Source organism: Protopterus annectens, chromosome 10.part0 (genome assembly GCF_019279795.1).
Source record: "Protopterus annectens isolate FY-2018-M chromosome 10.part0, PAN1.0, whole genome shotgun sequence".
In the NCBI taxonomy this organism is placed as follows: domain Eukaryota; kingdom Metazoa; phylum Chordata; order Ceratodontiformes; family Protopteridae; genus Protopterus; species Protopterus annectens.
The window spans coordinates 1,163,776,720-1,163,803,897 of NC_056744.1; the positions used below are offsets into that span (position 1 = coordinate 1,163,776,720).

At 40.1% G+C, this 27,178-nt stretch overlaps 1 protein-coding gene across 1 annotated transcript in view; it reads left to right on the forward strand.

The window, feature by feature from the left end:
- Window positions 1–27,178, forward strand: part of RAD54L (RAD54 like) — a 652,988-nt gene that overhangs the window by 453,459 nt on the left and 172,351 nt on the right. Inside the window, exon 16 of the mRNA XM_044085902.1 lies at window positions 17,437–17,616. Coding sequence (XP_043941837.1) covers window positions 17,437–17,616 — 180 coding nt within the window. The remainder of the gene's footprint in view (window positions 1–17,436; window positions 17,617–27,178) is intronic.

A 27,178-nucleotide genomic window follows, 5' to 3' on the forward strand; every position in this document is an offset into this window, starting at 1 on the left:
GCCCCCAGAACAGACTCCTGGGAGAGACTGCTGTTGGCATGTCTTTTTGAAGAAAGTGGACCATCTGCCGTAACAAAATAAGTTGCGTTTGTTAAACAGTTTGCTATCCAGCAAGTTATATAGGAGTTGATTTTTATTTGTGTTAGTTTCTCAATGATTACAGAGTAGGGGATAGTGTCAAAGCCTGTGCCAAGTTCATGTGGGTAATGTGTACTGATTTGCCTTTATCTAATATCTCATCAGCTCTTTCAGGGAGGTTATCAAGGCTATGTAGACAATATCTGTCTTCCACAAAACCAAATTAGCTAGGGTTGAGGGCTTGTAAGTTGCTACTATCCTTGTTTATAAATTCCATGATGATGCATTCCATTACCTTATGTATGGTGTCGGTGAAACTAACTAATCTGTAGTTTCCAGAGTTAGTGGCTGGACTGCTTTTATGGAAGGGTACCAGCACAGATGTTCTCCAGGCTTCAGTTACATAGACAGTGGACAGGCTGAAGATAAGCATGGCTACAAGGGAGTCATCTAGGCATTGTTTCATACTAACAACAAAACAGCCTGGTATGTTGTCTGGAGCCATACAGCTAGTCATCTTTGTTTTGCAGAAGACATCTAATATTTGCTGTTTGGCAAAAATAGGAGGCAAGTTGATTTAATTATATGGGAGGAAAGAGAGGAGAAAGTTTCAGCTAAATTAGTTTGCCAGTTGTATCCGTGATATTCTCTGGGTTATGAATCTGTGGTACTGTCAGATAACCTGGTATGCTTTAGTGGTGTTTCTGTGATTCTCAACATACTTGAAGAAAGTTTTGCTGTTTTCTTTGGAGGTGGTTGCAAAAATTCAACTCATATTTAGCCATGCGTGGTTTAATTTTTTGTCTTAATTCATTGTTTACTGTTTTGAGTTCACTTTGAGTGGTGGGATCTGTGATATTTTTTCTTTATCTTCTTCTCAAATTTGTTTATACTTGGCTTCCACTAAAGAGATCTGTTTCTGAACTTGACATATTTGTCACAAGAGGCCCATATGCAGAATCCCTGGAAGGAGTAAAAAATCTTCATTATTATTTCCAGATTTACAAGAAGGTGCATATTAGTGGCTAGGTGATAAATTAATGATTGTGTTTTGTTACATCACAACATGTTTTGGAATGGGTATGGTGTTACACCACAGCATGTTTTGGAATGGGTTTGGTGATGTCTGTCCCTGAGTTAGGGTTACCACCTGTCCCTCTTTACACAGGGCAGTCCCTATTTGGACAGGTATGTTCTGTAAAAAAATCATGAAAATGCGCTAATGTCCTGAGATTTAATGTAACAAAATATTCCTAAGATGTTCATCGTGCATACAGCTGCAGTAATCACAGATGGGTTTTCAGCCGTCAGGCGGTCCCTCGGTCGGCCGAATTCCAAAGTCTTGGTCCGGCGTCGGTTGTCGTCGCTTACTCTTCTGACGTCAGTAAGGCCAGAGTATATAAGACACAGCCGACGCCATGTTCTTCAGTCTTTTTTGCCGCGCGGTGCCCGAAGCAGAAGCAGTTCGCAAGTGTCGGTCGGCCAGCTCCTGAATTACGAAAAAAATTGGAACCGAAGTCTTCATTAAAGCTAAGTACCCCATTGGGGAAACTTTTCTTGCCTCAGACCGATGTCAGAAAAAGTTAATAATTGTATTTCTTGTGGGAAGCAAATACCGCATAAGGATTTCCATTCCCTTTGCATACCTTGTTTGGGCCCAGACCACGACGTCTCGGGCTGTCGCTTTTGCGCTACCTTCAATAAACGCACTATTAAGCGTCGGGCGGAGTTCGCCCAACACTACTTTGGTAAAGCTTTTGATTATAAAATGTCGTCGGACACTCCGACTACCGTTTTGTCCAAAAAACGCAAGGAAAAGGACCGACACGCGAGGCCCGCGGTCCCCGCCGACACCACGCCAAAGCAGGCTACATGTGGTCCGGTTCTCAGCGAGACGCCTTTGCAGTCCCTGACTACCGACGACACTCCTTTGGCGGTGTCCTCTGTACTCGAGACCGCTGGGTCCTCGGCCCTTTCCCAGACTACAACCGAAGCCCCTGCTAATGTCGAGCCTACTAATGTGGACAGGTTCACCTCCACCCATGGTGTATTTAGGCCCTCATCTTCTTTTTCAATTAAGGCCTTTACTAAATCCAAAGCAGCCAGGCATCCCACGAGGCCTGTTGCACAGGGCCCATCTCCTGGACCCATGCCTAAGAAACAGATGCTTAAAATGGCTGAGGATTTAATTACTCTTATCAGAGGTTCTCAGCCCCCTCCTGACAAGAGACCCAGAGTGGAGGAAGAATCTCCCTCTTCTGATCAGGGATCCATTTTATCAGAACATTCTGATGCAGAGGAACACTCTTACTCCCCTTTTGAGGATTTGGATGCAGAACAGTCCATTCCTTCTGTATCCCCTCCTGAGGATTTTTCTTTTGGGGAAACCTTGCACACCTTGAGGGAACACTTCCATTGGGAAGGCCAAGACTTTTTAGATTCCAAGAAAAGACTTAGGGAATTTCTTTGGTTACCTCAGCACAGACCTCTGGCTATACCCCCTGTTTTGGATGTACTGGATGATGTCTATTCGGAGGCTTGCCTTAACCCTGATTCTCTGCCTCCTGCACCAGTAAAACCTGATAGGTATTACAGAGTACCCAGCTATCACCAATTTCTCTACAAAGGCCATAATGCTGACCCTGAAACCATTTCACAAGGCCCCAAGGGATTAAAGGCCTCCACTGCCAAGAATCCACTTCCTGCAGAAAGGGAATCCAGATCTCTAGAAAGGTGGGGTAAAAAGGTATATACCTCGGCCACCCTAGCCATAGATTCATAGATTCATAGATTAGTACTAAGCTAACTGCCCTTGCGAGCCATTTTAAGCTTAGCCAATTATCCCTTGTGAGACTCAAACCCTGCACCTTTTGTTTGTAAGGCAAACACCTTAACCATTAGGCCACCCTCCCAACCCATGAGGGCCTTAAACTGTCAGTTTCATATGATTAAATATCAACAGTACCTGTTATCACAATTAAGGAACAAAATGTCTCAACCTGAACAACCAGATTTAAAAGAGTTACAGGATATGATGCATAGTGCGGAGCAAGTGGGTAAACACACCTTACAATGTGGTTATGATGCCCTAGAGGCTTCCAGTAGAGCGGCTGCTACAGGATCAGTCATTCGCAGACATGCCTGGCTTAGGGAGCAAAATTTGCCTGATCATGTGAAAGCTAAACTTCTTGATGCTCCTTTACAAAAGTATGTACTATTTGGTACTAATGCTGAGGAGATACTACGGAAAATGGAAGAAAAAGCCAAATCTATGCAAACTGTCAAAGCTTTCTTACAGGTCCAACCACCACGTTTTAGCAGAAATTGGCCTTCAAAAAACTGGTCCTTTCCAGCCACTGACAAGCCCCAAAGAGGTAGATACAGACGCACAAGGGGCAGAGGGCAATCACAAGGATCATATCGAGGCAGACAATGGCAATCTCCAGCACCAAGAGGTGGTGAAGACAGTGCACAACAATACAGGAAGCAAACCCAATGACTCCCTCATTTCCATGCCAAGCAAGTCTTAGCTGGCAGCACCTTTGGGAGGGAAACTAGCATTATTTGCAAGCAATTGGCATATTGTTACAACAGACAAATGGATACTGGACATTATAAACAGAGGCTACAAATTTCAATTTCACACTCTTCCAAAAATGAGAGGCATGCCAAACCTGCCACAAAATCAAAGGGCAGAGGCACAACTGCAAATTTCAAAGCTCCTAAACATGAGAGCTATACAAAAGGTACCTACGCACCAACAAGGTCAAGGTTTTTATTCAAGACTTTTTCTGGTACCAAGAAAAGGAACCGACTGGAGACCCATTCTGGACTTATCCATCCTAAACACATTCCTACTGCACCAAAATTCAAGATGCTCACATTACAGCAACTTCTTCCCATGCTGGGCAAGGAGTTTTGGCTGGTAACATTGGACCTCAAGGAGGCATACCTGCATGTCCCAATCAGACAAAGCTGCAGAAGATACCTCAGATTTCTTGCAGGTTCAATCCACTATCAATTCTCTGCATTGCCCTTTGGCTTATCTACTGCGCCCAGAGTATTCACAAAGTGCCTGGCATCAGTGATTGCCTACTGCAGACTTCAAGGGATACAAATTTGCCCTTATCTGGACGACTGCCTGATCCAAGCGGACAGCAAACACATACTACTGGAACATCTGGCATATGTGACACGGTTACTGCTTTCTCTGGGATATACCATCAACAAGGAGAAATCAAGGCTAACACCATCTCAGAAAATAACCTTCCTGGGTGCCAACTTGGACACAAACACCCAGATGGCATATCTTACGCCAGAAAAACAAGGGCAACTATCTCAGTCCTTCGAAACACTAGCAAAAAGTACCAGGCTTACTGCAAGGAAAATCCTGCAGGCTCTGGGATTCATGGCATCTTGCATTCTTCTAATCCCATGTGCAAAGCTGCATATGAGGAAACTTCAATGGTACCTAAAAAAATCTATGGTCTCAACACAGTCACAGTTTGGAAGCAATTATACCAATAATTCCATGTTTGCAAAAGGAATTTCTATGGTGGGCCCAAGCATGTCAAGTAAACACAGGCCTTCCATTCTGCAAGCCTCAAGCAAAACAAGTCATAACCACAGACGCCTCAGATTACGCCTGGGGGGCGCACATGAAGGACAGGTGCATTCAGGGCAGATGGTCCCAAAAGGAAAAGCACCTTCACATCAATCAAAAAGAAATGCTAGCAGTAATAAATGCAATTACAGCTTTCAAGGACTTCCTGCATCCAGGACAATTACTGATAAGAACAGACAACACCACAGTAATGTGGTACATAAACAAACAAGGAGGAACACATTCATACCCCTTGTGCAGACTAGCCATGACTCTTTGGAACTTGGCTCTGGAAAGACAAATTGAACTTCAAGCACAGTACTTGCCAGGACTGGAAAACACACTGGCAGACAATCTAAGCAGAAATATGACAGATCCACACGAATGGAAGTTACATCCTCAGGTGTTTACAGAGATAATCCAAGCGTGGGGGAGGCCAGACATAGATCTTTTTGCCTCCCACAGGAACCATCAATTGAAAAAGTTTTGTTCAAGGACCTTTCATCCAAAGGCCTGGAAAGTGAACACCCTTTCATTCAGTTGGACAGCATGGACAGTTTATGCATTCCCACCTCTGCCTCTTCTGCCCAAGGTGCTTTTAAAAGCAAGAACAGACAAACCGAGGATGATACTGATTGCTCCAGATTGGCCAAGGCAACACTAGTATCCACTCCTGAGGAGCCTAACACATACTCCTCCCTGGTCCCTGCCTCTAATGCCTCTTCTACTGACTCAGAACAGCTACAAAACTCTTCACAGTCAGCTGAAAACACTCAACCTCGCTGCATGGAAAATTCCTTAACACCACAACAGACCCTACTCTCCAAGGAGGTGCAGGATGTCATTTTGGAGGCCAGAAGACCATCTACTAGAAAAGCTTACTCCGCAAAATGGAAGCGGTTTTGCTGTTGGAATGAGAAAAGAGGCCAGGACCCTAGAAAATTGAACTTGCCTCAGGTTTTACAGTACCTAGCTGAACTGCTGAACAGTGGACTTTCATTTTCTTCCATAAAAATACATGCCTCAGCCATTTCTGCAGAATTCAACACGGATCCTCCTTTATTCTCTCACCCACTCTTATGACAGTTCCTCAGAGGGGCTAAGAAGACCTCCAAGGAAGCAACCAATACCAGCCTGGGACCTTAATTACATACTAGAAAAATTAACATTGCCTCCTTTTGAACCTGCTGCCTCAACAGATTTGCAATATTTGTCCTGGAAAACAGCTTTCCTTCTGGCCATCACTTCAGCTCGTAAGGTTTTCTGAACTACAGGCCCTCATGGCGGTGCAGCCCTTCCTCATCTTCCATCAGGACAGGGTTTCACTTCGTACCAATCCATCTTTTATGCCAAAAGTGGTATCCAGGGTAGCCTTAAATCAAGCCATACACCTACCTACCTTTTATCCCAACCCTCAAAACAAAGGGGAAAGGCTGCTACACTCTTTAGACATCTATAGGCAGCTACGTTATTATTTGGACAGAATAAAGTCCTTCAGGAAATCAGAACAACTTTTTGTGTCCTATGCCGTAGGGGCTCAAGGGAAACCAGTTACAAAACAGACCATTTCCAAGTGGATTGGCCACTGCATACGGTTTTGTTATTCCTATCATGGGAAATCTGTCCCTACTGGTATCAGATCTCACTCGACCAGGGCCACAGCCACCTCTACAGCCTTCCTCAGAGGTGTTCCTACTAAAGATATTTTGGGGGCAGCCACTTGGAGTTCTGTACATACCTTCACAAAACACTACCACCTGCCCTTATATTCCAGAACAAGAGCAGGCTTTGCCACTGCTGTTTTGCAGGGCATTCTGGCTCAACCCAGTTCCTCATAGTACCTACCACCCTATGCATAGCTTTGGGACTCTACCCATCTGTGATTACTGCAGCTGTATGCATGATGAACATAGTACAGTTTTGTACCTACCATAAATGTAGATGTTCGAGTGCTAATACAGCTGCAGTACAGGTTTCCCTCCCTCCTTCCCCACTTGGTAAAGGCATGGGGCCTAACAACCTCTTCATACCACCTGACTGGGTTATCCTGCTATGTTTTATTTGCTTGCTTACACTGATTTTGCATTACATTGCATTGCTTGCATATGTAGATAAGCCTTATTTATGTATTGCCTTCCTTTTGGGGGCACCTGACATCTGGGGCAAGAAAGACTGAAGAACATGGCGTCTGCTGTGTCTTGTATACTCTGGCCTTACTGATGTCAGAAGAGTAAGCGACGACAACCGACGCCGGACCAAGACTTTGGAATTCGGCCGACCGAGGGACCGCCTGACGGGTGAAAACCCATCTGTGATTACTGCAGCTGTATTAGCACTCGAACATCTACATTTATGGTAGGTACAAAACTGTACTTTTCCTGTAATAGCTGCAAAACCAGTTTTGTATCTGAAATGCCTTAATATAAGAAGCAATTGAAATAAATAACTCAAATTCTACAAGAGTTTGAATGTTGATAAAAAAGAAATCCAGTGGTTTTCGCTCATTGTGGGTATGGTTTGTCCTGCAAAAACTCAGATTTCCACAAAAAAAGTCCCACTTTGGGCATCTAAAAAGTGGCAGGTCTACCCTAAGTTTTGAATCTTCTAAGTTTTTGTCATATTCTGATTGGTTGAGAAAATGAATGCAGCCATTGACCATCAAGGAAGGTCCTGCCATTGATCAGCCTATATGGTGAAAAGATATCTGCTACTTGCTTGATATTTTTTCTGTTTTGACTTTTACTACTCTAAAGTCAAAACATTAAGTAAATAGAAGAGGAAACATGGGCAATTTCATTCTAAAATAAGAAGTCAAAGATGTTATGTTGTCCCATCTCACCTTCGTTCTTGCTGGTTGGGTTCTGAGCCGATTCCCCGGCTCCTACTCAGCTGATTTACTAAAGCTCTAGAGCTTATACTGGCTCGAGGCTAACCCTTATCCCAACATGCCTAATGATAGCTACCTAGATCTCGTTTGCCGCTTGCAGCGTCGAGATTGCGACTAGTGGCTCAGGCTAAGTACTTAGTGTTTTTTTTTCAGTTATATTTTATCATTTCCAGGATTTTATTGTTGAATTAACCTTGTTAGAGCGTATGTTATCCCCTTTTAGTTTAGTGACCTTTTTTCTACTTGTTGGATGTTTTTGACTGTCGTTTTCTCCCTCAGGCCTTGCTCTCCCCTTTCAGCCCATTTAATTTTGAGGGTGGTTCTTCTTTTTCCCCACCCTTTCTGGGATAGCTGTTTAAGTTAGAGGCTCTCCTATTGGGGGAGTCACCATTAAAATTAGAGGCTCTCCCCCTTTCTTCTTCTTCTCTTCCCTTTAAGAAAAAAAAAAAAAAAAAGAGAGAGAGAGAGATATCCTTTCTTGTTTGGGTTAGTTGTTTCAGCCTTGTTAGTAGGTTTTAGTTGTTGTTTGCTGTTAGCTGTTACAGCCTTGTTTTTCTAATTATCCACAATGTCTAAAGAGTCAAAACCCTCTGGATTCAAAAAATGCGACTCATGTTGCCAAAAAATGCCCCTTACGGACGGGCACATGAGTTGTGTATACTGTTTAGGGGCTGTTCACCTGCAGGACTCATGCTGTATCTGTCATGCTTTCAGTTCCAGAGTTTTGCAGGAGAAAAAGAAGTTAATTTTGCGTGGCCTTCTGAAGAACCCTCAAGATTCTTCATCTCAGGGTCCTCAGCCAGCAAAATTGTCCGAAAAATCCACTAAGCCATCGATTCTGAGTTCGGAACAGTCTAAATTCACTGTGAAACCTTCGGCTCTGTTGGCTCTGACAAAGCTAAGTCTCCGGCGGCTCCATCGGTGTCCTCGGAGCCAGTCCGGATCCATAAAAGAACAAGGTCTCCTTCTTTGGAGCCGGTACGCTCTGCTGCACAATCTTTGCTGCAATCTGGAGTGGGCAGTCACTGGTCCTCTTCCCACTCCTCTTGGTCTTCCAGGCTTTTGGATCATGATGTGGAGAGAGTGGGAAATAGGTTCCTCAAGTCACAGGCACTTGCCAAATTACTATCTAGCCCAGCCCATAACGAATTGGCTCCTTTGTCCCATTCAGCTTCTCCAGCAGTTCCTCCTCCGACTCTCTTGAGCTCGGAGCCGGAGTGCATGGTGGTCGTGGTGGTGGAACCGTCGGCTCCGGTTACTACTTCTTTATTGGTTCCGACACCCTCTCCAGTCTCCTCAATGTCTCAGTCCATCGAGGGATCTGGGCGCCGAAGCTCTTTCGTTGGCTCCAAGGGGGGAAGTGGCATTGGACCCTTATCTCTGACCCTGCTTTCCCTCTCGGAGCTTCGGCGCAGGTGAGCTCAGCTCCCACATCAGCCTCGGAGCCTTCGCTCTTGGTTCACAGGAGGTCTCCAGGCTCTTCAGAGCCGGAGTTTTCTTCGACTCGGGGACCGTGGTGCCTTCAAGGTGATGAAGAGTGTGCTGTCTCCTGAGACTGCTCCGCCCTTGGCTCCATTGGCTCCTTCTCCTTCGGTGCTTGTGCCTGCCTTTGACCCTCCTCCTGCCTCCAAGCGTAGAGAACCTATGCCCCAGGACACCCCATTGGTCGAACCCACTTCTTCCGAAACCTCCCCCGAACACTCGGAGGAGGTCCCTCGGAAGAAAAAATGTAAGAGGAAGCATCTGAACTCCCCTGAGTCCATCACATCAGACACAGACTTGGATGAATCGGAAGGGTCCCCATGGTCCCCCCTCTGCAGATGTCTCTTTTTTGGACATCTTGGAAATCCTTAGATAGAGGGGTGGCTGGAAATCCCTAGCCCCTTCTGAGAACGTGTCTATCTACTTGGACACATTTGGTTCCCGACCCTCCACCTCTTGGGTGTCTCCGCCTTTTGACCCACTTTTGTCCGTAGTAATTCGAAAGGAGTTGAGAGCTCCAGAGACCATGGAACCAGTTCCGAGGAGACCAAACAAATGTATTACTGCCCCCATGGACAAATCCTTCTTTTCCAAAGGGGTCCCTGTTGATGCCATGGTAGTGGCAGCAGCCACTAAGAAGGAACTTGTGGAAACTTCATCTGTCCATCCGCTGAATAAGGACTCTCCTACGATGGACAGGTATGGGAAGCGTATGTTCTCTTCAGTGACCCTTACTCTCAGGTTGCTGAATTACTTGTCACACTTCACACGACTTCAGAGGGATCTCCTCAAAGAGCTTGGAGATACCCTGCAAAATTCTACAGCTGAGGGAGTTGCGAACAGGGCACAGCTTGCAACCTTGACTTCAGTGGTTAACTCTTCCATGAGGCTCATTTCTTATGTGGCAGATGGAGTGAGAAGGGCAGCAGGTACCGGAGTAGCTTTGCGGAGACACTCCTGGATGCGCCTTTGTCAGTTTTGGAACCTTTCAAGTCTTCATTTACCAATACCCCCTTTGATGGCTCGTCCTTGTTTGGGCCTCAGGTAAAAGTGACTCTCACCAGGTGTGAACAGGATGGCAAGACTCTCTGCCATAGGAGTCCTTTTTTCTACTCCCTCTAGACCCTATCCTAAAGGTCAGAAGAGTGGAAAGATGTGGTTTCGAAAATCCCAGGGAGCTTTGCCTGACAGACGTGGAGATTTTTCCCCCGGGGCAGGGGGGGTACAATAATGGAAGACGAAGCCCTCACAGCAGAGGGGGTCCGCAACAGCAGGGCGACAGAGATACATTCTCTGCTAGACTCTTCCAGCACTCCTGAAGGGAGGCACGACTGTCTGCCTCTGGAGGAAGTCGGGGCAGACTATCTTTGTACCCAGCAGCCTGGCAAGCTATCACGAACGAAGCATGGATACTGTCAATAATATCCAAGGGTTACAAGATTCCCTTTTCCCAGTTACCACCCTCAAGAGAAATATGTTTTATCCCAGATGTTCCACCCAGTCTTTGGGATCAAGCAATCCTAGAGGTACAAAGATTGCTAAGAAAAAGAGCCATCCAAGAAGTCCCTGCAGACCAAATCGAATCCAGAACTTACTCAAGGTTCTTTTTAGTTCCAAAAAAGACAGGGGACTGGAGACCCATTTTGGATCTCAGCAAGCTAAACAAATCTGTAAAAAAGATGAAGTTTCGGATGGTAACACTGCAGTCCATTCTTCCTTTCTTGGGTCAGGACAATGGGATGTGCTCAATAGATCTCCAGGATGCGTACTACCACATAACAATGGACAGGCAATCCAGGAAATTCCTAGGCTTCCAGCTGGGAGCCAGTTATTATCAGTTCAGAACCCTGCCCTTTGGTCTCACCACAGCCCCCAGGGTGTTTACCAAGTGTATGGCAGTGGTCACGGTTCACCTGAGGTGTCTAGGATTTCAGGTGTTTCCATATCTAGACGACTGGCTCCTCACTGCTACCACCGAGCATCAACTAATTCAAGCACGGGACTACACAATTCAAGCTTGTTCCCAGTTAGGCATCACCATAAACTACGAAAAGTCTGCCTTGTTGCCTTGTCAGTCTATTACCTTCATAGGGGCAGACTTAGATACAAGATGCATGATAGTGAAGCTGCCTCAAGACAGGGTGTCAACCATTCGTCAGCAAGTTTCGTTTCTCATAAAGAAGACGAGAGTTCAGGCAAGAGAAGTATTACAAGTCTTGGGCTCAGTGGCCGCAGCAATTACACTAGTTCCTATGGCTCACTTCCACATGAGGATTCTGCAGTGGCTTCTTTTCACTCAGTGGTCTTTCCAGGATTTACCAATATCACACATGATCTTGATCACAGAAACTTGCAAAAAGGACTTAATATGGTGGCTTGTCTCCCCCCAGGTGACTCTGGGCAGACCCTTTCTAGGCCCCCATCCAGTAGCCACAGTGAACATGGACGCTTCCCAGATAGGGTGAAGGGGGCATTATCACTCATTACAAAGTGGATGTGGTCTCCTGGAACAGGGCATTCTTTGGTTCCACAATCCTGAAGAGTTTGTTCCAGTGAGCCACCCAAGAACCAGGTGCTGGGGACGCAGTCCCAACCAGCAAGAATGAAGGCGAGATGGGACAACATAACATAGAGAAGCTATGTGCCTACAATAATGTTCCATGTTTGTTGCCCTTCATCTCGCCTTCTTTCTTGCGTTCGCCCCCTCCTTCCCCCTTCCTGGAAGATTGAGATTAATTTCTTCATTGGTTACACTGGCTGAGTTTCCTGTTGACATACCAGGTTAGTTAACCATGCCTTGTTTTTCCTCTTTCCTTCCTAACCTTATATTTGTAAGAACTTAGTAAAATTTGCATTTACTATGTTTTTGTCTAGTGTGGGCTATTACAAACAAGATCTGGGTAGCTACCACTAGGCATGTTGGGATAGGGGTTAGCCTCGAGCCAATATAAGCTCTCGAGCTTTAATAAATCGTCCGAGTTGGAGCCGAGGATCGGCTCTGGACCCAACCAGCAAGAAGGAAGGCGAGATGAAGGACAACAAACATGGAACGTTATGGTAGGTACATAACTTCTTACATAACTTCTTTTTTATTGAGCCTAAAGAGTTTTTGCACAGGCACAAATCTGATACTTAGAAGAGATCTTTTCTAAGTGAAACCCTTCCCTGTTTTGTTATTGGAGTTTGCTGTCCTAAACCAGATGTTTTGAATGTTTTCCCCCTTCTTTTCAAATTTATAAAACTGAACTAGTGGGAAGCAAGGACATCATGGGGCATATTGCTTCATTTTATTTTATTAAATCCTTTAGCAAACTTTAAGATTGGTACCAGTGCTGAAAATGTTCTGACTCCTAAAAGTAAATCTGTTCCCCTCCCCTGTAGAAATTAACTCACAGGCACTTGAGTCAAGGTGTAGTACGCAGTCTAAACTTTGTGTGATACTAGAGAATGTCCATTTTTCTGACAATCCCTTTTCAGATAAGTTCCTACTGTTGCAGTTTGGGCATCCTGGAGCTGGAAGTCCATGGGGTTGTTTCATTTTCATGTACTGAGTCACCTTAGGATCAGATGTCCAGAGTTCAGGCATCAGTCCCGAAGTGCCTTTAGCATCTTCTGCTATATCTAACAATTGTAAAACTGTGACTCAACTTGCCCAACCTCCTTTCCAGCCTACTAGCTAACTGACACTGACTTCTTTATGTTGGAAAATATTTTTGCTAGTGACAATCACTTTTCTTCCAGAATCTTGAAGCTGCAGCCCCTTACATGTATACAGGCATGTTTTTTTTTTTCACCAGGATCAGCTCCCCATGTATGAAATTTGAGTGGTTAAAGGACTATCACTTGATACTAATCTCAAACAAGCACAAAACTATTCTTTGTTGCAACAGCTGTTATCAGATCTCCCATACACCAGCAGTTATCATAAGAAAAAAACTGATACAAGGTGGAATGTGCAGAACAGGTTAAATGCTTTGAAGTTATTCTTGACAGCTCACTCTTTCTCAAATTTCAGATCATATCAGTTGTCAAACAATGTCACTGTATCCAAAGGCATTATATAGAAATGGGGCTCTAACTGCAATGTTTTTCAGCCACTCCACTCTGTGTGTCAACACTTTATTCCTTCACACTTTCTCAAGACTTTTCTGTAGGTGTGTTATGACATTAGCCTATCATCATCTTTACTTAAAGTTGTGCAGGTGTGTCACAGATATGCAAGATTTGTCATGAAGTCTATCCCTAGAACTTAGCACTGTGAACTCTTTGAAGCACTTACGTGTTTTACTTTTAAATACATGATGGGCAAGATTTTAGTCACCTATGAGTTTTTCTATACTCTAGTCATTCTTTATGAAGAAAGTCACTTTGTGAAATTTAAACCAATTAGCTGGAATTTGCCAGTAGCTGCTTATTGGGTAATAGTAGAAACTGCAGTTTATTTGATGATTCCACTTGGTCAGTAACACATGGACTGTTTTCCTAGCAGTACCAGCAGCTGCAGTAACAAAAAAAATGTCGTCAGAAAAACATTTCAGTCCTACTCCACTATGAAGAACATAGGTTTACTTACATAAGTAGACTGCTTCTGTTTGTAATTTATTTTCTTTACTAATGTCTGTACTTTGTTGCATCATATCTAAGTTCATTCTATCTTAATGTATGAAAATCTGTGTTACAATTACTGTGAAGCTTCTCTTCAAATGCTTACTGCAGAAATAGACTTCATCTCTGTAAGACAACCTGGTTAACAAAATGCATGCATACATAAAGAAATAAGCAGTCATATTTCTTCCGGAAAGTGGTCCAAGAGTTGCCCCTAAGTAAGGCCATTCAGCTTCCTATTATTTCTGAGAGCAGAAACCAGAAGAGAAAAAGACTTTGCACTAGCTATAAACCGCCAGCCGTGTTTTCATCTGAAGGTAGTAAACAAATTCAGAAAGATGGAGAGTGACTCAGCTTCTAGTTTTCTATGATCCAGATGGATTTTTCAAGTAGTAACTTGTTCCTTTATGTACTAATGCAGCTGTCTTGCTATCGGTGCAAAGTGTTGTGAGAGTTCCATATCAGTGTTAAATAGTCTGTCTTTCTTTTCATTGCTCATTGTCTGAGAAACAACAGCTATGCCAGGTTAAAATAAAACTACTGCATAGTTTTGAACACGTTATATAATTCACCTTTTTCCATGAAAATAATATCTAAATCAGGGCCTTTTCTTCGGGCTAGCATTTTTTTTTCTTTTTTGGCTTTGTGGAGGCAAGGATATGTCTTCTCTCCCAGAATATAAAAATAAATGTGCTTTTGTAAACAAATAGTGATTTAAATAATGTACTTTTTTATTTGGCTCACATTTGAGCAAAACATTGAATCTTTTTCTTGGATGGCTATGTATACTGAAGAGCAGGCCGATTAAAGCTTTCTCAGTATAAAAAAGAAAATCATTGCAAAAAAAAGTATAAGCTAACAAAATAATAAATCTGGAGAATGTAAGAGACAATCAGAAAAGGAAAAGATGAAAAACTGTTTTGGGGGGTAGGGGGTCATGCAGCTGTTCAGCAAATTGCAGTTCAGTTTTTAGCTTTGATGCAGCAAATGGCTTCCAGTAGATCAAATGCATTTGGGTTTGTTTAAAATAATGTAGAGACTGGAAGAATATATAAAATGTCAAATGACAAAAGGCTGGAAAGAATTGAAGAAGCTTTAAGTATCTGTTTAGATGAGCTGATAAAACTGCAGAAATTAGAAGTTCTGCATACAATGCTTTTCAAGAAAAGTGCAGAAATCAATGTGAAATGAAGGCAAGACTGACTAAATATAAGATTTCTCAAAAATTATGAGCTGATAAAACTGCAGAAATTAGAAGTTCTGCATACAATGCTTTTCAAGAAAAGTGCAGAAATCAATGTGAAATGAAGGCAAGACTGACTAAATATAAGATTTCTCAAAAATAGCTGTTTCAGAAACTAGTGAAGTTAGAAATAAGAGCACAAATAGAAAAAAAGTGAGATTTTCTGCTATATCAGTGAAAAAGGAATAGACTGCATTTGTTTTATGAAAGTACAAATAAGCAGGATTTGTTGAATCAAAGGGTAAACTGTGTATATGCTTCAAATTTGGCCATGAGAAAGAAACCAAGACCTAAAGTAGTAAAGATGCATACCAGCAGTAAGAACTGTTCCTGACAAAATTGTGGCAGAAGGGAAAAGTATTGGCAACTGAGGAGACCAGAGTATTTGTGGAAAATAATTGTTCACTGTACACCAGACAGAAGAAAAGCGAGTTTAACCCTGCAATCAGGGGGTGTTGAGAAGCAGGTATGAGATTGAAGTTGCTATATTCCGATGTTTTTAGAATATTTGTTCTATTGGACGATCAAAGACCTTTTAGGGTACAGAACAAGCTGGGGAGGAAATAATTTATCCAGCAAAGACTGAGCCAGCAAGGTGAAAGGGACTCTGCTTTTCATTCTTCTGCAGTTTTCATTTCATAAGTATATATTCCACAAGTTTTAAAGTGTATATACATTACTATTATTGTTTATGTTATAAGTAGCATATATTATGTTTTTTAATAATTCAGTGTGTCTTTAAATGCAATTGAGTGTACTTTTGGCGCCAAAATAAGTATATATACCATCTATTAATCTGTTAATATGGTTCTGAAGAAGTCTGTATTAAGGCAGATGAAAGCGCTTAACCATTTCTGTTTAGAACATATTGTGTGGTTTGTCAGAATAAAAGCATCTTCTTAGTTCGAGCTGTGCCATCCATTGTGTCCTGCATCAGTTTTGGATTCTGAGTTTTACATCTCATCTGTTATTCTTCTGCAGTAGCAAAGTCCAGGAAGAGAAATTGGCAATGTAACCTTTTCCATTGTTACAAAGGAATATGGTGAAATAAAAAAAGCCCAGGAGCTGATGAGGTAGAAGACCAACATTAATGTGAAAGTAGGAAGTTAAAGGGAAGAATTGTTTAATGTCATTTCCATAAGAAGCAGCTGGACATGAGAACTATGCTTTTCCAAGAAGTGGCTAAAGAAGACTGGAAGTTTGCCGACTGTATTAAATTGGTGGTAGGAATCTAAAGCATAAGTCTCCATTTGTCATTAATGCTTAGAAGGAAAATGACGTGACTAAAGATGTTTTAAAGAGGTAAACTATTAAAAAGTGTATGTACATAATGTATTAAAGTAAATTGTGTGTTATGTTGTAAAGTAGTTATGTATAGTATACAGAGGTATTTTAAATGACAGATGAAGGGAGCCCCATCAGTGACTGCTGTTTATGCTTTTGATATTTACATAAGGTAATACTTTTTCTTAACTGTAATGTATCTGGAGCATATCCATCCATCCACGGCTCCTTTTTCCTATTTTGCTCATGGTATAGGAGTGTCACTTCAAGACTGGCTATCACCAGTATAATGTTGTGATTTTTGGCAGCTGGGAGAGAAATAAAAGTATACATATCATAAAAATATGCATTTATTTATTTATTTGAATTTGTTTACAGGGATAGAACACTGATCATTTCTGACTAGTTGCAGTCTCAGCCCAGGAATCAAAATATAATAATTTCCTCTGTCTTTATTCAGGTGAAAGTATAGACTAATGTTATTAGTTTATGCTGCAGAGAAAGGAAATGTCTTCTCTGTCCCTAAGCAAACAAACCAAAAAAATGTAAAGCATGAAAAAGTATTTTGTGTCTTTCTGCTTTTCCCGGTTAGGGGTCGCCACAGCGGAACTCTGGTCCGCTAATGATTGGCAGTAGATTTTTACATGCTGGCTTGTCGAGCCTAACGCACAACCTTCAACGAAGGAATGCCCATTCACGCATGTCACCACACAGAAGACGCTCTGAGAATCGAACGGGCAACGTCTAACTGTGAGGTGACAACGCTACCGCAGCACCACCACCGCAGTGCAAAGCATGAAAAAGTATAAAACTCCTTCATCTGAAAAGGCTGTTCCTTTGATTTGTAAAGTTATTAGCTGTTGTTTTTTTTTCTTTTACGTCAGCATGTGCCAGCAGTTGCAAACAAGATGTCTGCAGATGCAGGCAGTTAATGACTGAGGAATGCCCACTAAGCCATTTGAATAAGAAGCCTGTGGATTAACATTTAAAGGGGAAACTGGCTGTTAAAAGAAAAAAATAAGTAACTGAAAGCTTTATGTAGTTTTGCCTGCTAACAAAAATTTTAGAAATTTATCTTTGCATGCATAAGATTTTTGCTTAAAAGATTCTTTGAAAGTTTGGAATATGTTATGGATGTTTTATCTGGTTTGATGGTAATGACTTCATGGTATGTTTACTAAAGTGATGTGTTATGGAAAATTAAGTACTGTGATGCAATATTATTTTTTAATGAAATATTCTTTTGTTTTTCAGAGCCCAGAGTTCATTTTCATGCTAAGCAGTAAAGCAGGTGGATGTGGACTGAATCTGATAGGTGCAAACCGGCTAGTGATGTTTGACCCAGACTGGAATCCAGCTAATGATGAGCAAGCAATGGCTCGTGTGTGGAGAGATGGGCAGAAAAAAACGTGTTATATCTATAGACTTCTTTCAGTAAGTACTTTGATTTTAATTGTTCACACCTATAACTCCTGTCTTGTAAATTTCCATTTAGCACCCATAGCTCCTTGAGGTGTCATATCATTTTCTGGAGCTGGCTTCTATAACAGAGTAACTTTCCAATTAATAACAGGCAGCACATGAATAGTAGAGATAGTAATCACTGTTCACCTGTTATTCATGTCTTGGAACACGTTAGTCAGTCAACACTAATCCCAGTAACTGCAAAATTTGCAAATAAAATTGCGAAAAACTAATTCAGAGATGATGGAAATTTCATCTTTCTCTAATGTTGTTCAACCATGGAGTTGGTGTGTGTGTATGTGTATGTATATATATATATATATATATATATATATATATATATATATATATATATATATATATATATATATATGTTTGGGGGGTGCAGGGGGCCTTGTCCCTGGGGGAAAAAGATTGACATTTTTTCATTGCTCAGACTGTTGCCAATCTATTGACATGCATTCTCATATCTGCATTCATATTTTCCTAACTAAATGTAATACATATTATTAAAGGACATAGAGTGAAATGTCTTGGTAGGAGACAAAAATACACCACCACAACCCCTTTATAAAACACTATCCTGGAAATATTGCTGGTTGCTTAGTTATAATTATAAAGATATGCAGTATTATTGGTGCACTTTCAGAATCTGCAAGTCCTCAAACTCTAAAAACTGAAACGTGTTTCACTGGGGGGCAGCTAGATGCAAAACACACTCTTTTATATTAAAAAATTACAGAAGGGAGAACTTTCCCGGGTACAGCAGACTGAATCTTAGACTTTGTTCTCACTAATTGCACTTAAATATTTACAGTTGTGAGGAACACACTTACCCTCTTTGAAATAAAACTGAGTATTTTCAAATGTATATTGATAGTTCCAAAATCCAAGTTACTTGTGCCTTAAGTTGTAAAGCTTGAAAGATCCAGAATGATAGCCACTGTAGAAAGCACCATTAAACAAATCCTTTGGTATAAAAAGCAATTTTTAATCTGTTTTAACACACAACATTGCAAATATATTTTCGTCCAGCAGACTTCATCAGATAACATTCAGTAGTGGATTCCCAGCTTTATATAGTGACATCAAAATTCACTGGCCAATCATAAACACTGTTCTCATAAAACACCTGTTCAAAAACACTTAAAAAACTTTAAATTAGCTTTTTGGTGACTGTTCTGACACTACTTGCTTCATTTTAAAGCTTGAAAGTTATTGAGTGTTATTTATATTATTAGTTAAGCAAATAGGCATATTTTACATATTTCTTTAAATATCTCAATAAAGAAATGCTCAGGGATTTTTTCCCATCACTTGAAAGCTTGAGTTTTGCTGAACAAAAATTCTGCTGACACTGTGCTGTGAGTGCATACTTGCCATACATATGAAAAGTTGTATGCAAAAATTTAGAATTAAAACATAATCTCAATATTTTTGAATTACAAATATATTACAGTATTGCTGTTATCTCTCTCAACCTGGAAACATAAAAAATCTGGACAAAGGCTCATGAAAAATTGGTACAAATCTGTACATTGATTAACATAACATTTACGTACATAATTATGTAATCCCACTCACTCCAGTGGAATTGTGGTGTACCAACTTTCAAATGCAAACAAAGAACAGACAACCAAAATATGGCCCCCCTGACCCTGTAGTCAATGGTAAGTAACCATTTTTTTAAATATGTAGCAATGATATTCACTGGGAAAGGAGAAGATGATGAACCTTAGGATTTTGTTTTTGGTGACTTGCAGTATGTTGGTTTTGTGGTAAAGTAGGGCATTTACTGGTAGGCAATATTCTAATCCTAGCAAGAGAATATTATAGTTTGCTAGGACCACCAAAAGTCATTCTTCATGGCCTACTGATCAGTGGCATAGCTAGAATTTGTTCCACCCGGTGCTGTCTTTGAGGTTTGCCTCCTTTCTCCCTCACAAAATCATGGTTGAATGGGCTCCCCCATTTACTAGCCCTCCCCCCTGCAGTCATTCCAATGTCCCATTACTTAGCTATTTCTCCTCATTTACCATAAACACTGTAATGTGCATACTGCTTTACTTCTACAGTGATTATTTGTATTTCATTTAAAACTTTTATTTTACATTTTATAGCAAAAACACTAATAGACATCTGCTGAATTAAGCAATACAGTCTCACAATGAAAATAGACAGCATTAAAACTTTTCTGCCCTTGAAACTTACATTCATTGAAACAGCATTGAAATCCACATTCAAAGAAAATGAATCTGGCCAGTGGCAGATAAAGATTACCTTTGGGCTGTTTTTAAATCATAGGCCCCTTGCACACGAAACATGCATGTGTTCTTTGATGCACCTTCCTGATTAAGTTATATTCCTTGTATAATACAACACACTTGTTAGAGCGAGTTTTAAATTTGTTTTGAACATTTTTTTCAGTAAACAATGAAACAAAATGCATGAACCAATAATGACAAAACTGCCCAATTCAGAAAATTTCCATCATAAACGTTTACTCAAACTTCTACAATCCACCAGTATCAGTAAATATGCACAATCTCTGCAGACGTAAAAGTCATCCAAATAATTCCACATTAAAGAGAGCTGTAACTAATGAAGAGTTTGCTGCTAGCAAACAACTTTATATTTCATTGTTTCATCTACAAATAAAGTACCTGTTGCCCTTGAGAAATAAATTGCCTAAGTTACATAAAAAATGATAAGCTAGTAATATTACAAGAGGGAATGGATGGCAAACTGATAACAGGTTCATAGTTACTAGGTATCTCAGCGAAAGAGGTTATTCTCAAGACTGCAGCATCCACCCCCTTTAATAGTATAACGCAGGACAATATCAGCAATCCATCTACATACTGTGGGAATAGAGCCCATAGCTTCTGCATCAAAAGCAAACATTCTACAGTCTACCTGTTGTGCTACTAACAACAAACACAAACAGACTTGGCATAAGCAGCACTAAACTTCTCTCCTCCTAAAAACTATGCAGCACAAGAAATCTGGAAAAAGCCAAAATTTATTGGGGGGGGAGCAATGACTCAAAACAACGAACACAATTTAAACATTGCTTGTATAATCTTAGAAAAGTTGCTAGAATAAAATGTTTTGTGTTACCATGCCTTTCCAGAAAGATAGGAAGACTGAAACTTAAATGGCTATCATTATTTAGTGAATTCAGATCTCAATGATTTGCCAGTAAAACAAATTTTAAGAGGAACAGACCACAAGTATGAGCCAAACATTTTAGACACATATAAAACATTGGACAGTTTCGAACTATGGACTTAACTCCTTGAATCACAAGTGATGGTATGGGTAGAGACTTTAGGCTCTTGCTCCTTGTACCTAAGGTACAGGATTTGAGTCTGAGCAACTCTAACCATCAGTTTTATCTAACTGGGGCATTTTCTCACACACACGCACACAGACACACACACTCACACACACACACACACACACACACACACACACACACACACACACACACACACACACACACACACACACACACGCACACACACATGCACACACACACATGCACACACACCTACCTTCAATAAGAATGTGCATGTGCACACACACACACACACACACACACACACACACACACACACACACACACACACACACACACACACACACCTTCAATAATAAAGCACACCCACCCACATCCCTACCTCCAATAAGAAGGCACACACATGCACACCCCTATGTTCAATAAGAAAGCACACCCACCCACACCCCTACCTTCAATAAGAAGGCACACACATGCACACCTCTATCTTCAATAAGAAAGCACATACATGCACACTCCTACCTTCAATAAGAAAGCACACTTAAAGAAAAGCAAATTAAGAACAAGTACACTTAAATGCAGACTGCCATTTCAATAAGACAAGCAAATTAAGAATAAGAAAAGCAAATCAAATTAAGTATTTGCACACTTAAATGTAAATGCAGACTGACGTTTCAATAGAAAAAGCAAATTAAGAACGCACACACATCCCTCCCTACCCTCAGTAAGAAAGCACAAACACCCTCACCCTCAATAAGAATGCACACCCCCCATACCTTCAGTAAGAAAGCACACAAAGAAATAAAAGCAAATTAAGAACAAGCACACTTAAATGCAAATGCAGACTGCCGTTTCAATAAGAAAAGCAAATTAAGAACTAAGTACTTACACCTCCCATACCTTCAGGGTGAAAAGAATGTGGAGCCGACATATTGGTATAGATATGGGTGAGGCACAGTTGCAGGGAATAAGTGAAATGCCAGAAAAAACAATAAAATGTAGAATCTTTGCCTAGAAATGCTTACATAGATATGTTTCACGTATGAGAGAAGTTACAAAGGATGCTCTTTGAAAGAAAAGCAAATTAAGAACAAGCACAGAAATGCAAATGCAGGCTGCCATTTTAATGTTTCAATAGGAAAAGCAAATTAAGAACTAAGTACTTACAGTAACAGAACAATGTTGGCGTTTCTGTTTCATAAGCCAGTCTTCTGCTCCATTTTACGATCTTACATACCTTACAACCGCAGTCTTTACAAAATTATAACCAGGCAACAAGGTTTCTTATCTGCCGTTGCACAGCCAGAAGGCTGCCTTAAACTGCTCAACCCATTTAGGCGCACAAGTTCGATTTCAAACAAGCATTTTATTGCTCAGTCAGTCACAAACATAACTGCGTATGTCAGCTGCTGACCTGTTGGCTCTCTTGTATCTATGCTGAGGCGAGCATAATTTGGGCAGAGCTTTCAGACACATAATCACCGAGATCTCTGTGATTATATGCCTGAAAGCTCTGCCTGCTGAATTATTGACAACGCTTGGAAATGAAGCAAAAAGTATTTGATAATTTGAAGCAAGAGAGAGTGAGTATGATTGCTAGCTGGAACATAGCATACAATAAAATACTGCTTACTGTCTAAACATAAAAATGTATGTGATTAAAGGCACATTGGAATGCATCTTATCTCAAAAGACTGACAGTAGAAATTAATCGTCAATAAAATGCCACAATATTAAAAATACGACTGCTGTGATGCTGCAGAGATACTTCGATACATGTTGCTGGATAACATGTAAGTTAACTTGTCAGAAATAAAGTCTAAGGCTCTGAGCTTAAATGACTGCAGACTTCTTACCACTGCTCATGATTCGCGTGTAAATTCAAGTTATATCCAACAGGCACCAGTAAATCTAAATCTGTGAAAGGACAGGCACAAAAACACTATAAGACAAAAAGAAGGGAAACAGTTATGATCCCTTTGTTTTACACTCAGTCTTTAATGGATTTTTTTTACCCCATTACGGAAAACCACGATGTAAAGAAGAATGATGGGTAACGGGTTAAGACCAATGCAGACATGACATCCAGCAAGGCAGCAGACTGCAGCAGATTGCAGAAATAGTTTCCGATTCCTTTGCTGCAGATGTTTCTATTTGGCTGGCAGGAACGTTTTTCTTTTTACTTATCTGGAGGTCGAGGAGGTAAATTTTCTCATCCTGGCTGCAGAGCAGACACATTCAGCTGGGCAGAAGTCAGATGCTGACTTAACTTAGTATGCACACTTCCGCCTCCATTCTGCTCACTGCTGCTGCATTTCCAAATTACAATTAACAGTCATTCTGAAGTCTAGATAAGTCTGTCCAAGTTGAAGCCTCACTAAGCTGATGTCATAGTCCACACCCCTGTACTCTGGCAATGCATGGTGATGTCAGCCATAAATTTCAAGGTGTATAAAAAAAATGTGACTTTAAGGGGCCACTCGGGAATTCGTGGCACCCCAATTTTTTACCCTCAAAACTGACAAATACCAAGGAATTCAGTACAGTTGAGAGGTATGATTGCTGTAAAGATTGTGAAGACATTGACCGTTATTGTAAGGAAGACATTTTGCTCAATGCAGTTGTTGTTTGCACCTTTTTAAATATCTTTACTCATTTGTGTGATATTTGCATTTGTTAATGCAAACTTTTTTTTTTCAGAAAATGTTTGTCAATGTAATGATGCATGCAGGTAGATAGAGGTGTGAAATTCTACAGTTTATAGGTGTGAATGTTAAATTAATAGTAATATTGTTCTAAAATGCACTCATCTTTTAAATACAAAATTTAAATGTCTGGTTGATTATCTTGTCATGTTATCTTGTTGCATTTTTCATCAAATGCACAATTTCTGTGAATATGTACATAGTTGTGTGCGTTAGTATGTTTTAGGGGTGTATTGGCTTGTATTATTTGAGGGCTTTCAATAAAACAAAACGTTTTTTAAGATGTGATGTAGGCTCAAATTGATATGACATGAAACAGCTGTATAAAAGATCAACCTGACAAACATTAGTGTGTGGAAGTAGATCAAAAGCTGGAACTAGATACTTAACAAAAATCTGTTACAAATAAAAGGTGGGACTAATAACATTTTAACATAATGACCCGTTCTGTATTATCTGTAAATGCTAATGATCTCACAGATAAATTCAAAAAAGAAAGAGTAGTGAACTATACTAAAACATGTATTGTGCAAATAGCTGTGCTGCAGGAGACATATTTGGAAAGAACTGAACATGTGAATTTGATAAAGAAGGGTTTTCAGGATGGTTATTCAGTGGAATACCCAAGACAAAGGAAAAGAACAGTACTTATACTAATTGCAAGAGGAGCTCCAATAGTTGTAGAAGAGGATAAAAAGGTAATAATGGTAGGTTTGTAGTGCTAAGGGGCTACTGGCAAGGGAGATGGATTACACAGGCATGTATTTATATTCCACCTAAAACTGCTGTAATGGAGCTTAAGCAAATTCTGGGAGAAATAATTTTTCATCAAGTAATATTACTTATAGGTGGGGAATGGAATTTGATTTGCAACAGAGAAGATGTGTCTGGGAGGCACAAAAGGGGAAATATAACAAAGGAGGGTAAATGTTTGAAGAAGTTTATGCAAATATTTGGCACGGAAGGTGTGAATTCAGTAGTAGGAGTTTGGAGTGAATTTACATATTATGCAAGATACAAAAACTGTGCTGGGTAGACAGAGGTAGACAGAACTTAATTTCAAAAGAACATGTGCATTTAATTTAAAGTTTTGATACGCATCCAATAACTATTTCACATCATGCGCCAATAATAACTAAAATAAAAACACAGGAAAATGAAATAAAATAGAGACAGTGGCGCTTTCCCACCTATCTGTTGAAAAGAGAGGAATTTAAGGATGGGTACTGGAAATTATTCGGGAGTTATTAATGAAGATATAAATTTCATCTGAAAATATAGCTAGGGAGTGGGATAAAACTTAAAGTGGAGTTTAAAAATAGGAGAGATAGTTAAGTAACAAGAATTATTTAGAGGGACTGACAAATGTTAAGTATTGCAGAATGCTAAACAGAAAATAAAGGATTACTAGATAGTATGTATGAGTTTAGAAAGATTGCTGTTAAGCAACTATTTTTTGATAGTAATGCCACAGCACAAAGACACTTAGTGCAATGTCTCAGGCAACAGAAAATAGAAATGGCTGTCGCCAAGCTTAGGGAGCCTATAACAAGGAAGAGAACAAGAGATCCTGTAGAGGTACTAGAAATATTTCAGAATGTTTGTATAAAGCAGAGAAATATGGAGATCACTAAAAGGTACAAATGGAAATGTTTATGGAAAAATTAAATATGACAAAGTTAGAGTTAGATGAGGCTCAATTACTAACAGTTGGGGATAGGAGGAGATGAGATAAAAAATGGTGATATATAATCAGTCAACAGGAAAGTCCCTAGGAATAGATGGTATTCCTGTGGAAGTTTGGAAGCTAGGAGGGAAAAATATGATAAAGATCTGGAAGGTTTGGTTTAACAGTATTGAGGAGGAGATCCTGGATGAAAGTGGTGGTGGCTGTAATAACTAAAGAGAGTAAATACCCATCAGATCCAGCTTCATACAGGCTCATTTCAATCCTAAACCATGATTATAAAGTGTCTATAATGGCTAAAAGAATGCCACAGGTGATGCCAAAATTGATAGATATGGGTCAGTGTGGTTTTGTGGAGGGATGTCAAACATATGACAACATTAACAGAACATTGATGAACCAGAGGAAAGCTGAATGTACGAAAATATCACTGTTGGTGGTGGGTCTTGATGCAGAGAAAACAATTGACAAAGTAAGCTGAGAGTATATTACAAGCAGGGCAATGGAAGCATATGCATTCCCTAATAAAATTATAAGGCTGATTAGAATGATATATGAGGAATTGGAGGTGAAAATTAAAGTGGATGGGTTCCTCTCTGATAATTTGTTTTTGAGCAGAGGAACCAGGCTGGGGTATCTTATTTCCCCTTTGTTGTTTTGCCAATGGTTCTAAGTATATTCCAATAAATAAATAAATAAAAGACTCAGAAATTCAAGGATATAATTGGTATGGTAGTCCAGAAAAGCTGGCTGTATTTCCAAATTATATTATTTTATACCTGATAAAACCAGAAAAGGACATTTCTGTGTTTTGGAACATTTTGAGACGGTTTCATATCTTTTCAGGATACAAAATTAATGAAGCTAAAGCAAAGGCAATATCAGTAAATTCTGTAACCGCACACAAATTGGTTCAGCAATATCCATATTTAGGGAAACATGATAAACTGAAGTACCTAGGGGTATGGATTAAAAAGGATTGTGGTGTAGCAGCTAAGGATATGTGGGAAGAGACTAAACAGAAGTTAATACAGAAACTGAGAAATTAGAAACTCTGTTGTATAGATATCGACAGCAAGATACAAGCAGTCAAAATGTTTTTAGTCCCTTTAATTTTATACACAGCAAAAAGTAATTTACATTGTTAAAGATTAGTCTCACACACAACAGAATCCAACAATAAGATAAAAAAACCACCAAAGCTAAAAGCAAAATAATTTAATGCAACCAGGTGAGCGCTTTCACCCATAATGCTCTTCTTCAGATCACATAAAATTCAGTCACCATCAACAATATATATATATATATATATATATATATATATATATATATATAGTACAACAATTAAAAACAATTCATAACCAATCAAACAATCAAGCAGTTAATCTGATAATTAATAATGCAGCCTTCATTATCTTAAAATTGGCTTTAAATGTATATGGCTATTAAGGCCATAACCCCTATCTGCTTGTGACAGTATGATCCATTTCATTTCATCAATGTAAGTTCTATTAGATGTACAACCCCCTCTCAGATCTTTAACCAACTGTAATACCATAAAACAGAAGCTATGAGATTCATATTCAGCAATATGCTTAGCAAGAGCATTGCACATTTGTTGTCTGTATATATAGCTCGTGTTCTAATACGGTGTCCGTATGAGACCAATTAGTTTTCCCATTGTAGAAATGTGCACAATTTTTACACGCTGCTAAGTAAACTAAATCCCTACTTCTGCAGTCAGCATAAAGTTTAGGGAGGTATTTCCTACTAGTAATAGGGTGTACAAAACAATTTTTGGATGAAATATAATCACAGGCTTTACAGTTACGACACAGA